The following is an 18744-nucleotide window of genomic DNA, read 5'->3' on the forward strand; positions in this document are numbered from 1 at the left end:
CATTTCGTCGTCGGGCGAGGCGGTGCCAAGCACAGATTTCGTAGGCAATGTATCGTGAAATTAGTTTAGTGGCACTATATAATTATGTGCCCTCACTTTTTATGAACCCCAGCTTTCGCTCCCCAATGTTATGACGAAAATGTCAACCCGGTATGCGACTTGATGAATCGACACTATTTTAAACCCCTCTCGGACTTTCCTATATTAACAGTTTTGACATCTTATAAGGTTCGCGAAAAATGTTTTGCTTAAAAATACCATTCATCTCAACTAGGTGTATATTATTGAACAATTAAATATAATTTTTTACCGACCTTTATAAAACAAATTTCGTATTATTTGTGTAGGTGAGAAATTAAAGACATACTGCAAGATACATTTCATAGATTTATTATATAAAATCTTATTCTACTTCTGAAATTTAACTTACATAGTATAGTAACATGTGAAATGTACAGAGCAATTACCAATAGTATAGGCAATAGTATTTAGCTATAATTATTGCGTAGGATCATCCCCAGGCCGGGATGTCCGTTTATTTAATAACTATGATACTTAAGTACTTAGGTACACATAATTTAATAAACGACGAAGCTCAGATATTAAATCCTATTTATATCTATTTCGATTCATGTATTTACATCATGATATGAAAGAAGTTACACATAGCATAACGTTAGCGAAATCATTAAGCACATATAACAATATGTTACCGCTACCTAGCTGAATAAATATAATGGAATTGATTTAAATTGAGCTTCTAATATAAAGATGAATTAAATATTTATATTTAGTATAAAATGGCCGGTTCAGTTATCATTTTGCTATTTTTTGAATTCCAGTTATACTAACACAAAGTAAAATCGATTGCGATATAATGAAAGTCGCTGAATATTTTCATTTATAAATAATTAGAAAATATATTTGTTTTTTGTATAATGAAATTCGTTTGTAAACGTCGACTGCTAAATATAAATAGTATGACGTAAGTACAATATGATACAAGCTCTTACTTAGTAATATGATATGAAAACGAGTGGATTCATTAACACCTTTGCGAGCTTTCCATCAAGTCTTATAATGATCCACTTGCAATAAAATATTGGATAAAATTGTATGTAACTCTCCTTTTATGCCATTATTACATTTCATATTATATTTTTGTTGTTATTCGGCAAGTGAACATTTTTGTAATTACCTCATATTTTGATGATCGGAAAAAATATATGATTTTATTATAGATCATCGTTGAATGGATCTGATATTTAAAAATTCATAAAAATTTTGTTATAGGTTTACGTCCTCAAAAACAACAAAATCTCCTGAGTATTACCTTATAACAGTTTCGTGTAAATTAAGGCCGACGACAACGATACGATTCTTAAACATTAAAATTTCTATTGAATCCGATATCTGATATTGTAAATGAGAACGTGAGCCTACTAATTACTATAAAATATTTATGAATGAGAACAATACGGGAAACTTTACTTACTCGCTAATTCTAAACATTTAGATTAAATTTTTTTGTACAAAAATATGCAGAGTATTTCCTAAACACTGGCTACGATACACTAATATTTCGTTTTATATGAAATTATATTTTATATATATTATTTAGAGTAAATATACGCAGAGACAACGATAATACAGAAAGCAGTTTTATTATTCGTTTGTCTATGCATATAAAACTAGAATGAGCAAGCTTTGCTGAAGTTTTAGTAAACATTATTATTGCTGTTTAGTCGACTCAGGTTGCACCATGTATTAAATTTTATTTATGGTTTATTAAGTACATTAGTTATCAGATGTTATTAATAATCTCAATATGATTTAGATTTTAATATAATAATTTTAAAAACCCGTCAATGTATCTTAAACATAATGGCAGTGGCAAAGGAATGTGTTGACTATGAACTACTCTACTTCATATTTGAAAAACGTTTGTCCTCTGTGAACTAAAAACTATTGTTGTAAAATTTCTTACGGCTATGGATTTGTTTTTTTTTTTCGAGAAATGCGCCCTGAATTCGAAGCTGTAGTGCCTCGTAAAATATGATTGCTATAATTTTTTTATGATCTCCTCCAGGTATCTTAACTATAATCGTTATCAATAAAAACAATTATTTTGCACGGGGCACCACTGTTCCCCAAAGGATCACTTCCTTCTTGATTTTCATATTATCAAACGAATACATGCAAAGAATGAACTCTTAAATATCCCCTAAACGAACTTCTTATATATCACAGGCTTAAATTATATATTTTTATGTTTAGGGACGTGCATACATACACTTATATAAGAAATGAATAAGGTGACTATTTACACGAACAGGGGAAAAATAATGAGTCTAACCTTTCCACAACCCTCGGAGATTTGAATTAGAAAGCTGCGATACCCATTAGTCGAGTAACCAATCTTGATCATTTAGTTACTAACAAACTTAATTACAACAGATCAAGATACATGGGCTTCATTAGTTCAAAAATGTATTTATTTCATAATACAATTATTTGGTTGGGTTAAGGTATATAAATACATTCATTATCTAGTTTTGAGATTGATATTATCAGACCTTACAATATGAAAAAATGTTAGAATTAAATTGAGAAATAATTATGAACAAATTAAATTTAACACGAACTAGATATTATATGAATAAATACAATAATTAATATCGCTTTAACATACATTTAAAAGGCGTAAATGCACAATCAAAATTTTTTCATCACTAACAAACTACTTACAAAGCGTAAGTACTTACATAGAGTTTAAAACCATTTTTACATCCAACAAAGCAACGCACAACGCTAGGAAATCCTTAACATTAAGAGGTCCATCACCCACCCATGTTTCCGCTGTATTGTTGGACGATATATGACTGTCACTGTCACATCTGTCACTGTTACAGGTAAAGCTGTCACTGTCACTATTACAGCTGTCACTGTCACTGGTAAAGTTAAAGGATCACTAGATTCACTATATTGAGCTTCGTGTTACACTTTTTTTTATAATATCTGAAAGTATTGAAGGCCATTACGAACGTACGGTATCGGTATGACCCCTATGAAGTAGTTGACGGACTGGAACATGAGGTAGGCGACGTTCAGAAGCTATCACACGATCTCGTTGGGATGCGTGTTCTGATTGGATTCATTTTGACGTGCACATTGCTGCAAGATTTACATTTGTGAGTGACATAAAAATGTATTCAAACGTTATAATAAAATAGTTATTACTTTCGTTTTAGAGTATTGTGATAAAAAACTTGTCATATTTTAGTTAAGTCCATGATAGATTATATTTAAATTTTTGCTAAGTATCGGATATTTCCATAAATTTACCTCTTGCTTTCTTTCCCATGTTTTCATAGCCGTCTTATATTTTTCAAATTCGTGACACCAGTTTGAGTATATCTTCTGGTACTCATTGCTCTTCTCGGGTGGAGAACATCTGTAAGTATAGGGTTTTAAAATATCTATTTTATACATTATTGTCTATTTTTATAACCAACAGCGATATTCTGCAAAGAAAAGCCACAAAACATGTATTCTCTGTTCAGTTACAAATAATGGTTGAATCACCACAGTAATGTTACATGAGTTCAGCACTGCTGTGCCATCAGTCGTACCAACGTGAACTCGTTTATATGAAATACCAGCGCAGTAAACGGCTTATCTATTTGTTAGGCGTACATTGATACATATATTGATGTATATTAGTTTTATTTAACTTGGGTGCAATAACGTTTAAATAAGAGGATACTAATATCTCGGTTAAGGCACATAATTTCCCTTTTATTTGTTCACGAAGATGTATCAGTCAACTGATAACAGACAAAATGTACCTAAAGTTATGATAATCAATTAGCTATGTATACGCATGATGATGGTTAGATTATTAAAAATAGTTAAGTAAGTAAAAGAATAGAAAATATTCATCTAATCATCTTGAAAAAAACATTTTACCGACACAGCGTTTGATTTAAACATAGGTATTTCGATCAACGCTGCTCTTAATATGTAAGTATTAATTATTATTAACTTGGGTTGCGAAGATAGTTTTTGTTCGTCGACCGTTTATAGTCACGACTGATAGAATTCAGTCTAAAAAAATTATATTCTTTTTCTATACTTAAAAAGGAATTTCAGCAATTTCTCTTATTTCAATTTATGGAAGATCAAGTCTCGTGTACACAGATTGTGTGAAGAAAAGCAAGGTTTTAGTAACAGTATCAACATACCGATGTGTGTCGACCGTGACGTTGTATGAACATAGCAGCGATCCTCCCAGCCAGCAGTCATACCGGCCAGCGTCGGTCTCGCTCACAGATATGATCAGCAGACCGTGTTCAGATGTCTCTATGTATTTCTCCGGTTTGCTGTTGGTGACATTTGAATAAGTTAACTTGTCTGGCAGATTGGAGGAAACATTCACACCTATGTTGTAAATACTTTTGTCTAAGAAAATCATCACATTTATATTCGTTTCTTATTATTTATATTATTTATTAAGAAAAATAAGTTAAATGACTACTATTTTACAAAAATCCGCTAAGAGGACGGATTATTACGTAATTATGAACGATAGCCAGCAATAAACAAATTTAAATTGCGTGTAAAAATATCATTTCAAGTAATTTAGTACCTCATTTAAAATAACTTGGTATCCCCATTTAGCTTCGTTGAATTTGATACCCTATTTGTATTAAAAGAAATTACAGAACAGAATAAACCCCGTTTAAAGTAAAGGATGGAGTAGATGAATAGAGCGGAATCTCGAGTTCCCTTTGCATTTTAATTACACCAACGGAAGTGCGATAATGGGGAATTTGGAAACACTTTAATTAATGTTATTACATGCGTGTTCTCTTCGTGTGTACATTGAATTATTGTTCTTTGTTACTCTTTATCTTTTGTTAAGAAAGATAAAAAAAATTAAGGGACTATTACGGTAATATTTTTTTTTTATGAAAATCTTTATTGTTTTATAACAATCATCTCTAAAAACTGTATGTATATAGTCAAAAATAAACAGACTTAGTTAGGTAATACACTCGTATATATTCATTTAATTTAATGTTTATATATTTTTTCGAATGGATAAACTTACTTGAAACTAACAGCATGTCTTCCATCTCTTGTGTAATGATACCACGAGATGGCTCGCGGGTGTAGAACCTCTGGCATCTTAACGAAGCTGCCCAGATGCAAGCTCTGTCCCCACGTCGCTGATACCACTTTCCTTGAGATCGAAGTATCACAAATGTCTGCTGTTTCGTTCGCGACATCTTGTATCAAGCTGTGAAACAATCACCAAATTTTTATAACCTGTAATAACTGACTATGGACAAAAAAATCAAATGACAAAACGTTTTCTTTCATTTGGTTAAAATTGAAACAAGGTGAGATCGATTTGGTGGTTCTTGTTTAAAAAATCACCGCACATCGTAACATTGAAAATAGCAAGTGAAAAAATATCAGGGTACTTATCAAATCGATAAGAATTGTCCAGAGAAGTCAGATATACTTTTGAAAAATAAAATATGCGAGAGCTTATGAATAAAGATAATGCGTTTGGTAAACCCAAAGTCTATATGTTTATATTTTCAGCGCATACAAAGCATACAAAGCAGATGTTGCAAAGCTTAGCCACAGCGTTAGAATTGTTTATATCAGGTTTGCATTACTCGCATAGTGTTATTAAATTTCACGGATAAAGTTAAAATCAATTAAAGTTCGATTATTGTATGCGCATATTAAGTAGCCTTTAGTGCTCGAGTTCTTTTTCGGTATATGATAAAGTGTTTTGGAAAGGAGTCTATGAATATCTCAATTAATACTTACGTAAAAACTCTATTTAATTATAATAATCGTATTACAAAGAATGTTTTTTAAATTAATCTTTGAATATATATTTTGATAGGCTTTAATTAAGTAAACACTTTTTCTTACCCGGGCATGTATTCCCTGCATACTCCCGCTTCTCTATCCCAACCGCAGTACGGATCTCTAGCGCAGCGAACACAAGCGTCGTAACGTCGCGCACATAGAGCAAGTCGTAGTTGAAGCACGCGCCGATCTGACGCCGCGTATAATGATCCATGTATACGCGAAAGTGCCATAGCCTGTTGTATTTTAATAAATTACCAATATATATACAACATTTTCGAATAATTATATAACAATAAATAGCATCATATTTTTAAAAACTTTAAACTTAAAATGAAGCAACCGATTGCGGAGCACTCGAAAGTGCTCTCGTCATCAATGTTAAAATTTCAACAACAATTTTTATCACGTTCATGTGTAAAGCGAGTGTTAAAATGCAATTTACTCTCCACATACCTGAATTGGTTCGCCGGGAGTCACATCGAAGATGTCAAGTAAAGCTGACTGACTGTCCCCGTTCCGAGACCATTGAACGATTTTATGAATTTTACCTTCATCTGTGACAAATAAAATACATACTATAAGTTATAGACACTGATAGTACTACATACTCTCATAAATCACTACCCGTTTCGATGTCATGAACATTATTGACTACATTTCATCCTGTAAATTAATGTTTGAAAAAATTCAAACAATTAATTAAAAACAAATTTATCCATCCAAATAAGTTGAAAGGTTGTTTTGCTTAATAAATACGTATATTTAATATTCCCTTAACGTATCCTTTTTGAATGTTCATTTTCTTGCTTGTAATTAGGTGTTCTCTTATTTTAGAGCAACGTCTAGCCATGAGAGAAATTACTATGGTTCGTTACATCAGGGATCAATTAGTGAGGACCGAAAGGCTGTTTATTGTATGTACACCCTTCGCCCTCCTTCGTTTGCTAAGTACGTTTTTGGAACGACTTTGCTGATAGGCCCGGAGTTCTTTGTTCACAAAGTTTTCCAAGCTTAAAACAAAGCGTTTTATTTTAAATAACGGTGAAATGGTTAAAGGACGGTAAATTTTCATTTAAAATGATGAATGTCTTTATATTTATAATTGTCATACTACTGAATGGAAAATAAATTATTATTATACGGGGAAATAAACTAAATTATACTATCTTAATGCCAAAATGTGAACACAGTACTATTAAGATTTGTAAGACATCAAACAACTACAACTACAAATAATCGCATAAATTATTCTTATCTTAATAAGTTAACGTAAACATTAATAAAAGATTTCATTTCTTTGTTTAAAATATTAATATAAAAGCGGCTAGACAGCCCAAACGGGCGCGCCGCATAGCGTGCTCGAATATCGCTATAAACCGAGTTTTCGATTACTTAGAATCAGTCATTGAAGCATTTAACAAACCGCAACCTATTAAACCAGGCATGCAACGAACCAATCGTAATTCTGGTTGGCTCACTAAACATTGGTTAAAACCCGCGACCACGATTCGTGTACAATATTTGTTAAAATAATCGCCATCTGCTGTGGCGAAATACCAGCGTTGTATCAGGTGTGTTTTATATACAATGCATACACAAAAGTAATAATAGTGTTCATTTAGTAGAATGAATTGAGTTCGCTTATTTAATAGTCTTTATTCCTTTTGATAAATAAACTTAATGCAATATATCCGCATAAAATGCAGTACATGAATTACAAAGCGGACGTGATCGGAATGATTTGACCAGTGTCAATAACATAAGGCCAGCACCAAATGTAGACTCCTTGGAAAACGGCCTCCAAATTAATATTCGGACCACGAATCATAATAGCTAATTGGATTAGACATGTACCGAAATTACCAAACTGAGTTACGCACAATAGTGTAGAGAGTACGTGGTTGAGTTAGGGTTGCTCGTTGGTGGAAATTTATTTATATAGTTTATTTCACATAAAACATGGTCAGCTTTTATTCTCAAGTCTATGGCGTGGGAGAAACAAAAGGTTATATTATACAGAGGAATTTTGTGTATGCAAAATCTAGATAGTAAATCGAGTTTCATAATACATTTTTGTGTAGACAGTAAGGATATTGGAATATAAAATAAAAAGTGTCTCAAACAGCCCTAACAAATCGTGTAGATCGTACCGAGTGGCAAAGACTATTGCCACTCATTATTTTTATATATTATAAAGAAACGTTGATAAATAATTATTTTCTAATCGATGTGAAGTCTTGCAAACAATGTACATATAAAGTTATGTTCAGTAGTTTAATGGAAATATTTTTACAAACACTTATAAGTTACTAAAATGAATCTTGATGTCTGTTTATGAAACCAAAACTAAGGACCAAGAAAATATTGGAGAGAATTAATTAATAACACAAAAATATAATCGTATTAAAAATAATCCGCACCTATGTTTATTTACAGATTGTCCAGAGAAATTCTGTTTCTGGATATAAAAAAAAACTTGTACAACACTTTATTACTGTAGGGAATATTTCAGAGGAACCTTTTATTAAAAGTCTTTTTAGAACTCTATTTTGTAGTTTTATAAACAAAACCAAATAACACATTTCAAATCTGAAACTCATTTTTCTGTTCGTATAACAAACTGAAACTTTGATTTATCTATACATTACTAGCTTTTTTATTTACTGTTGATAAAGGAGGTTTTTTAAATTAATATTTGTAATATATATATATTTTATTAAAACAAGAAACGTGTGAATGAATCTTAAAAAAATCTTTAATTTCTAAGAATTAGCCGGCAAAAGTTAATACAGGCAGTATACATACATTGAGTATAGTTTTGACTAATCCTCAGTTAAATCATCTGAAAACGGTGTCACGATCTAATGAGACTTATTCAATTAGTCAATCTCATTTATATTAAAGCAGTAAATGTTTGACGGAGCACATTAGTTTTCCAAACGACGCTGCGTGATTGACGTGAACAGGCACCAGTAATTATGTTCCTTGAATACCTTATGAACTAACTTCGTTATATATAGAAATTCTACGTATAGATCTTTGTTGACAGAATTGCTACCGAATTTGCTGAGCCATTCGGGTAACACGTTTTCAAATTATAATTAAATCTAAACACAATTCTTCATGGATAAATAACAAGGTGTTATATTCGCTTCAATTCTTGACTTTGAATGCATGTAAAACGATGTTTAACATGTATTTAACAATAGAGTTTAGAGCTATGTACGTACAAATACATTGACATAAAGATTTTCATATAGAAGATATAATCAAATCTCGGATTATGATGGCATAGCTCTGTCTGGCATACGGTAAATCAGTTTATAGAGGGAATATTTAATCAAGCGTCGTCCGGTCATAACGGCCAAGTGCTCTTAAACCTACATTGTACGGAGTTAATAATGTTCCTAACTTGTTATTAAATTTACAAAACGGGAAAAGTAAATATTTTCATTTAGCAACACGATAAATATAGTGAAAAAATTATGTATAAAATGTTTAGAAAAATAATTAAATTTAAATATTTATTTAAATGAAACTAGTATTATTCGGATTTACTACGCGGATTTTATTATTTAAAAACTACATAATCCCGACGTTTCGGTTACTTTGCAGCAACCGTGATCACGGTTTTTAAATAATAAAATCCGCGTAGTAAATCCGAATAATACTAGTTTTAGAAAATCTTAGATCTCATTAAAATATTTATGTCATTTTTTCATTAAAATATTTATGTCATTTTTTCATTAAAATATTTATGTCATTTTTTCATAGTGAATAATATATATAAAGTGAAATTTGAGCAATAATATTATAAAACTGTCTTCTAAAGTATATCACAGATCTCATGTCATATTTTAAAAATGAGCACATTATCCTGTTAAATGTTATATAGCACATAATCACATAATAGACGCGGACCCAAAATCATGAAGCGGCCCCCATTTAAAATGTAAGTCTTTAAACAATGCTTAAATATTTGTTTCGACTCAATTGTTAAAAATTATTAAAGAATCAATCATACTTAGACGTTGAAACCAAAAAAAAAATTATATAATAACAATGTTTATATAAAAATATCTAGAAAAAATACAAAATTTAGATCATGCTTTTGATATATGACATGTTTTAATATATATAAATATTATTATTGCTAAAGTTTGGAACAGTAAATCGACCATTAAAGCCTTTTTTAAATGCTGTCTTTCATCACGAATGTTATTTAAAGGCAAACTTTTGAAAATATCATCAATCATTTGCGAACATAAGGTATAATTTTTTACGGTCGACAGAAGTCAAACCACGTACGCATTTCAATTACAGTCATTTCAGATACAATTGAAGCAGCGTGATTACCTTGGAAGGTATAATAAAGGATAATGAGATACATATTTAGGGCAATAGTGCCAACATAAATGTGCCATAGAAAGTAATTGCCCAATACCTTAATATTTGGCCTTGCTGTTGTAAAGATATAATCGTAGTATGACCTTAATTGCAGCTATAAATGCGGAATAATGCTGAAATTAATATTAAATAGGATCGTTTTAATGTTATTTAAATAAGGTTTACACAAAATAGTTGTATAAAATTGCTGTTTATTGCTTCAATTACTGTAAGCTTACAGTTTAATGATCTTTATACTAAATTTTCTTTAGAGGTATTGTAGCAGTTAGACAAAAAAGACAGCATAATTCAAAATAATTGCTTACAAAAGTAAACACACGTATTAAACGACAGTAAAATTATGTATTTCAATACTATACATTGTGTAAGTACATATATATATGGTAATTTAATGTAGTATATGTCTGAAATACATTATTTCATATGAGATCAATTTGATGCGATAATAGAACACGAGAAATCGTTCAGAGTATTTCACGTGACTTGAACTTATCTCGAATCTGCTTATAGCAAGCCTGTTACATGTTAAGACGTAAGAGATGTTAGCACTATATAATATAATGCGGCTATATATGGTCGTTCTATTCGCGTAATGAAGATTAAAACAAACATTTTGTTTCATTTATTTTCCTATTTATATTTTTCATTTTAATTCCCTCGAATTTAATGATAAACGTGCCTGTAAGTATTAACCACCCTTGTTAGATAAATTCGTGAAATGTATATATATCAGTACTTATATAACATGTACTAAATTAAGTATAACATTAATTCCGATAACAGTGGGTCTAGCAAAATAATTAAACAATACCACATTGCTTGCGATCGGGGAATTCCCGACGGAATCCCCGTCTTTAATAACAAATTAGATCTACAAGGTAAGCTCGCTGGCACGTCTGACCGTAAACTCTTAAGGGCGCGGAGGAAAATGCCAAAATCACCAAAATAAGGAAGGCCATTTATTTGATTATACGTAAACTTTCTACTAAGAAAAACGGCTTTCGTAATAGAAGCAATCTGTATAGCATCCCGTAATAAAAATAATATTAAGAACATACTATTTTCTCCAGAGTTTATGTTTTATAAAAGATCATTGAATTCATTTCATTACAGCGGTATCAAAGCTAAGGGTTAGCGCAGGTCGTAATTATGTTTCCATATTTTCCTAGCCAATGATCAGGGAACCTTCAATAAAGGTTCAAAGAAATAATCCTGCCAATCCAATAAAGATTTCGCCTCGACAGGCCTTAAGTGAAAACTTTTTTGCGATCCCTAACAATATAAGTTTTATTCCTCGAAGTGGTATAAATTTCCAAACACAAAGTAGCTCTAACATCTTTATTGGTTTTCATAAAAAAGACCCCGCTTAACCTATAGATATCCATGGAGCCAATTTGATGGCCTCCTTTTAAAATCTACCTTTCGCGCCAACATGTTTGCATTTAGCGGTGTTATATTTTATCCCTATCCCACCATTTTTAATGTTTATCATGAGCTAAAAATACAAATTTATTAAAAACAATGGTAAATTATATTGATCAAACATATATAATTATGAAGTAAACAAAAGCGCGATTTTTGAAGTAATCCGTTTTATAAATTCCCATTGAATATAATTGATAGTTTAAAGCTCACTTTACAGCACGATTTATTTTCGGATATCGTTTACTTTAATCGTATTACGAATTAAACACTTTGTAACAGTACGTGATCCACATTTAAGTAGTAAATGCGGATTCTGCGATTAATATCAACAAATTTGTGAGGACTTTTATCATGAATCGCAATATGTATTTTATAGGAGCCGTAAATCGAAAAACGCGGCTTCTAACGTTTGCCTACGAGCTCTCCGACTTTTATGAGATTTGTCGTTAGAAATTTTATGTGATCGACTGAACCTTTTGACCGATTCAGTGCTGTTTACATTTAAAATCCACAGTGGTCATATATATTTATAAACTGGCATACACCTAACATTTTCAAAGTTTAACAAACAGTTTAAAAGTTGTCAAGTGTATGTGGAATAAGACAAAAGTATCTCCTCAATACCTTTGTGTTTATTATAAAACACGGCTTTGATGTGAATATTACACTAATATATTCGGAAAACAGGGTGTATTTTTGAATATTAAATTCAATAAATATTAAAGAAGGAGACCCGTACTTGTTTTTATATATTTTTATAATAAGCAAACAGTTATTCCAAACACGTTCCAAAGGTGTATTTTTGAAGACGGCTTTTGGCCAGCATTTGGGATGCCGTGGACGCGCCACCCTAAACTCTCGTATACCTTTTGATATTCAATATACTATGGGTCCTAAGCAATCCTTTGATGAGATGGTTTATGCAAAAAACGTTGAGCGATTTTGGCGGGGCGCGAATAAGCGTTCAAAAGTGAACGCATTAGTATTCCTGATCCCGACCACAACGGTCTCCCCTACAGATTCGAAAAAATCAATGTTTATTCTAACGGCACGCGATTTGAATACTAATTATGAAATTTAGCTAATTGTTTATGTTTCTTCGCACATTTTGAACAGTGTTTGGTAATTTATACAAATTTCAGTCGTGTAAATTTTGTTACTTTAAAACAATTTTTTTTATAAAACTTAAATTCGTTTTGGTATTCCTTTATTGAAGTAAAGAATGCTATATTTGTATTTTAACTTCATGTCAACCTAAAATCTTTGATGCTGGATAGTTATGTGTCCTCTTTGTACTTCCGTCTAAAATTATGCTAGATTTTTTTCAAAATATTTTTATATTTTGTTATATTGGATAATACGTAGAGGAATTGTTATAAAACTTTTAATTAAATAAAAGTATGTAAATGAAAGATAATAGATTGATTCCTTTTAAATTCTGTAATTTAATTAAGTAATTCATTATGAGATCACAAAGTACATATAACTAAATGCTCTAATAATAACTAGTAAAGGCATTTGCAGACAAAGTACAATTGCATATCAATGCAAAATAAAGTACAGTACTCCGCCATGGAAACTATAAATTACTTTGAAACTTGCGATTCTATATATCACTGCTATAAATATTGCTCATTTTCGTCCTGTGGGCAATGCAAGTCGATGGACCCCGGAGCGATACTACGTCAGAGAAACTTCGAGAGGCACTGGGAAGAATATTTCATCGATTATAGGGAGGCTTGCAATATATTGCTACAGAGAATACGATAATTTAACCACCTTCACATATCATTTTGTAGGAATCGCATTTCATGTTTATGGCGAAACTTAGACTTCATGCTCTTAGCGAAATGGGTTTCCGATACTTATAAAAGCAATATCGTACCGTATCACTAAATATAAAGTACTTAGATACTCATGTTATACACGGAATTTTTAAATGACTGACCTACTCTTGTAACGAATATTATTTTATAATCAAACCCACGGTAAAAACTACAGTATTCGTTAACGGAAACATCTTTGAAATACGAAAATTGTGCGTAACCGAATTCCGTGTTATCAAAGGACCCAACGTTTTGCGACTTCGAGTGTACGTAATGATGTTATCAAATAGCTATCATATTTCCAGTGGTGACTCGACCGTTAAGCCGACTGTGAATTTTAAATCGTTTTTAAAAGCCTCGTATCGAACATATGACGTCAAAGCTAGCTCAGGCTGATCTGTCTACTATTTAAATTCCAACTCTTTGCTAGCCCAACCATTCTCTGTGACATACATTGTGAAGCGGTTTCTTTATGTTTTGAACGTTGTAATTAATTTAAGACACATTGTTAACATGGTAAACTGTCTGCGTGCGATATGCTAACATAAATATTGTGTTTCCCATATACAAAGGCGCCCTTGATGCTAAGACTCTCGACGTTGACATCAACTCCTGGAATTTAATTAACTTTGTTAACTTCTAAAAACTCTTAACGTCTTTGATACCTCGGTTCTCTTCCATTGACAAACAGGGGCCCGTGTACATGACAGAGACTGCCAAACTTTCATTAGGCCTCGCGGAGTGTCTCAAAGTTGTGTGGCAACAGTGATTTAGGGGTGATAAAACAAATGGGACGAAGCGAGACATGGTTGGAGCCCGCATTGCGGGGCATCATACTCTCATTTCTCATTGTCTCGGGGCTCCTACAGCAAGATACAACTTGGTAGCGGCATCGCTATAATGTCGGTGCAGTTTAATGCATATTATAACGTAGCAAGCACTCGAAATGGGTTAAACGGGAAAGTAATATTGCTGCAGACACCGAGGCATAAGTTTACTCTTTATTGAAAGAGTAAACTGTCCTTTTTTACGAGACGACTCGGGCTCTTTGTGATACTACAATTTTTCCCAACTTATTCGGTGCTTCAAACTAAATAATAGCGAGCTAAGCGGTATACGGATTTATACACATATATTTTTCGTCTCTTCTATGGATTGAATGCACCCGACCATTAATAGTAAACTTCTTTCTAGAACGTGGAAGTGGCTGCAACGTTTACGCTCTTTATTGCGACCTAGTTGTTGTATCAACTAACTTATACAGTGTGTTAATGTTTGGAAGAGGGTTTTGCTCCACTATCGAATATGGAAATAAAGTTACATTATGCAGATTAAGTTAGAGTAATTATTACGGTACGTGGCTAAAGCAGGAAAGGGAACGTCAAAGGTAACGCTTAAACGATTTAATATTCCACACAAGCATTTGAAACGCCAACTCAAACGTAGCTTTCCTTTCGTGAAAGTTGTTCCGTAAACGAACTCCCCCTTCATTAGATATCTACGTGAGTTTAATTCATTTTGTATTCTCACAGTAAAGTTCTCTGCTTGTTCCGATACGATTTTATACGAAAATTGATGAAAATTGCAACAGTATACGTGAAAATTACCAGTCGCAGACGTTGTTTAGGCCGTTGGTTCGGATTTATATGTCACTGAAAATGTGACGTGAGGTCTTTGCGGTGTACACGATCTACGAGCGAGTTGCATCGCACCAAACAACTACGAAAATGCGGTTTTCACTGAAACGTGTACTGCCGATGAAATCGGATCTGTAACTTGCGTCATGCAAACCTGTCATAAAAGATATCTTTTGTAGTAGGTTTTGCTATCACTCTAACCGATGTTATCCTTTATTCGGTAGTAAATAATATAGGGAACTAAACATTTTTAATTTTTTCACATTCTTAGTGAGTAAAAGTGATCACTCTAAGGTGAAAGTAACTGGAATTTTCAGACTACAGCAGGCTTTTTAAAAGGCTCAAAGTAAATTTCTCTTACCTACGTCAGGAAAATAACCAAACGGAATGCTTTTCGGGTACACAGCTTAAAAGCTTTAGTGCAACCTTTTAAAAGTTAATAAATTGAGAGTTGACAAAAGCGTTAAAGAGTAGGTGTTTCACATGCTATTTGATTACAAACAATGATAGTATAATCGGTTTTTCGTGTTTTGAACTCAATCTCTTGTTTCGTTAGTGAATGTGAACGAGAAGTATTTGGGTAAGCGATGGCATTCGACTAAATGTCCAACCGTCGCAACGTGACGAATTATGGCCTTTGTGTCACTTTTGCTCGCCGCTACTTTTTAATTTCCCAGTACGCAGGCATTTTTAATTCGTGCGCTTTTATGAAATTTTATGTCCTCCCGTGATTGTTCCCAGTGTCACCCTATTTGAACCGTTCTAATTGTTCAGAATTGGATAGCTATTCTTTTCAAAATGGATTCTTAAATTTTAGTAGGTATTATTATTTAAATTAATTTTTATCGCTTTTGTTATGATGATTAATAGGTGATTAAAAATGGTATTATTTTGAGATTCTATAATAAAACTAAATACTCACTCGTCCCCGCATAGTATACGGTGTATTCAAGAGGGTGTCCCATCATGTCCACTTTTACTCGATCCACAACCAGACGAGTGAAGAAAAGATCTCTTTTATAGTAAATAGGCTTTTCGTGTTCATGAGATACCGCGCTGTCCATTAGTGGATGTGACCTGATGTTAGAATTAATTATGTTACAAAGGTTCAATCTTTTATGGATAACAAATCCACACACGTTAATAAATTTTTAAGTTAGTTATCATAGTTTTATTTATTCCGTAATCGTTGTTAATTAGAGTAATGAAATTTATTGTACAAGAGTTACAACTTAATAAAATATCGTTATTGAAGTAGATCGCGTGTTAACAATGCGACAGTTAATATAGTAATGTGCCGATAGCAAATAAAAGCTGTTACTTGAACGCCAACAGCAAAATCCTTCACTTAATTAAAATTTTCAATTTCATGTTTTAAAAAATAATGTATTATTTTTACGCGACTGGTTCAAGTGAAGTGCTAAAATCTCAACGTTTCCACGTGAGGATTGTGAAAAAAGTGGGAAAAAAATAATTGAACACTCTCTAGCGAGTGTCGGATAATTAACAGGACGTGTCTAGATAAAAGTGGTTGGCCTCAATGAGGCGGGCTCTGGGTTGTAGTTTTAGAGCTTGAGTTTGTAAGGTTAATTTTGTTTACAAGTTTCATTCAATGAATTAACAATTTTTTTGCGAACATCTTGACAATGCCAAAAGTGATATCAACAGTCATTAAAGTTATATGAATACTGTTGGAAATATTGAAATACACGTGGATGAGACATAATTTATCGTTTTATTAAGATGAGAATTTTCGAACTAAATGGCGACATACACTTTTTAGTTATAAAATGCTGTTATTGTTAGAAAATATTACCTTATAAAATTGAGCACTGTATCTGGCAATGAAGAAGTATCATTCACGCATTTGCCAGGTCTGGGTTCAGGTACTCGGCTGCTGATGACTGGAAGCCAGGCGGAGCTTGAAGTTGCTTGTTCTTTAAATTTTCCTTCAAATGCTTCTGAATGTCAGCGATGGTGAATGTGCAAATTGCTGAACCCATCAATCCTGTTGAAGCAGTTGTGAATACACCGTAGAAACGGCTGTCATCCCCAGGAACTTTGTAGATGCTCTCTGTCAATAAATAAACATAATGAACTAAATGGCATTAAATCCTAACAATATTAATATATTAACACAGTCTAATGACTACTTTCACATTATTTATAAATGTGAATAGCAATTGAATTTTACAAATATGCAAGTATTGTAAAAAAATAATTGTATTAGCAGTACTAATTATAGATTATTCCAGTCATTTATGAATATTAATACTTCTATTCCAAATATTCAATTCTCCATTACACTTCAAGTTTTTGACTTTAGTCAAATAAAAGACACAATTTTTTTAGTATGAATTAAAAAAAAATCATTACAATAATATTTAAATCACTATTAAACAGTGAAATACAAACATGATCCCCAAATCTGTACATAGTTGTCAGAACTTCGCGAGCTCGGTATTAAATTTCTGTAATTGTGGTTTCAAACTTTATATCTTCATGTCACCAGACGTTTCCGCGAATTTAAACTATGTCATACAATAACTCTAATATAAGAGAGTCCATTAAAACACACGTTTATAATAATAATATGAACGCTGCTTATAATATCAGGGTTTTATTTCAACAGGAAAGCATTAAACAAAGGCGCTAAGACGTGGGTTTAGCAAGATCATAAATATAGCTTGTATTAAATTTGAGAAAGGCGTAAACGATGGTTGGGGAAAAAGCAAGCACATAATTTACAAACAAAACACGAAACAGTTGTCAAACGAAAACTTGACGCGTGCTTAATATAAATACATTAATCCTGGCCTTTTTATTTAAAAAATACAAAATAAAAAACACATGTTAGACATTGGGTTTTACGATTATTTAATAAATAATAGATTTTTTATGAATGTTTATACTTTTGATGTCTTCTTTTTTGTAGCCGGTGAATGCTAAATAGGAATGCACGAAGTAATGAGCGAGTTCCTCAAGTTTTGTGAGGGTCTAATCGTCCTTAAACACAAATGCAAACACTGAATGCTGGAAGGTACGTACCTATTACGTGCTCATGAGTTATGCAGGGAAGCGATGGGGCGCGTGAAAAATCGTGGTAGAGACCGAACGGTAACGTTAATATTATATGAGCACAGTCGAAACTCCGTACGGGAGGAATTGGCTAGACTTTTGTCGTTTAAATCTTCCTATGCACTATTGAATTTAGAAGTGAAATATTTGCTTGAGATTGACAGTCAATGTTTGGATGTTTGGGATTAGGGTGAGCTATAGAGTTAGTTGTTGAAGTTTAAAGTTGGAAAAGTCTGGATACACAGAACTGTACTTTAAAAGGCTATGGAAAATCACTACAATATTTAACGTTTATATGAAAGTTTGTAGATTGCGAACGAATGATTTCTCTTTGTGCTTTACGAGAACAAAGTAAATTTGGGAACTTTTCGGTTCTATAAAGTTTTATTTAATAAAACCTTTTGGATATTACATGTAAGATTTGTGCTAGAGTTGGTTTTACAATTTGTTGATTTTAGTTCAAATATATGCAAAAT

At 32.2% G+C, this 18744-nt stretch overlaps 1 protein-coding gene across 1 annotated transcript in view; it reads right to left on the reverse strand.

The window, feature by feature from the left end:
- Nucleotides 1-374: 374 nt before the first annotated feature.
- LOC116770884 (semaphorin-2A-like) overlaps nucleotides 375-18744 on the reverse strand; it is a 79965-nt gene continuing 61595 nt past the window's right edge. The window contains 9 exon segments of the mRNA XM_061520968.1: nucleotides 375-3174; nucleotides 3346-3454; nucleotides 4245-4382; nucleotides 5114-5302; nucleotides 5956-6128; nucleotides 6349-6449; nucleotides 16113-16267; nucleotides 17007-17151; nucleotides 17154-17264. Coding sequence (XP_061376952.1) covers nucleotides 3118-3174; nucleotides 3346-3454; nucleotides 4245-4382; nucleotides 5114-5302; nucleotides 5956-6128; nucleotides 6349-6449; nucleotides 16113-16267; nucleotides 17007-17151; nucleotides 17154-17264 — 1178 coding nt within the window. The 3' untranslated portion in view covers nucleotides 375-3117.

This window comes from Danaus plexippus, chromosome 7, assembly GCF_018135715.1.
Source record: "Danaus plexippus chromosome 7, MEX_DaPlex, whole genome shotgun sequence".
NCBI lineage: Eukaryota > Metazoa > Arthropoda > Insecta > Lepidoptera > Nymphalidae > Danaus > Danaus plexippus.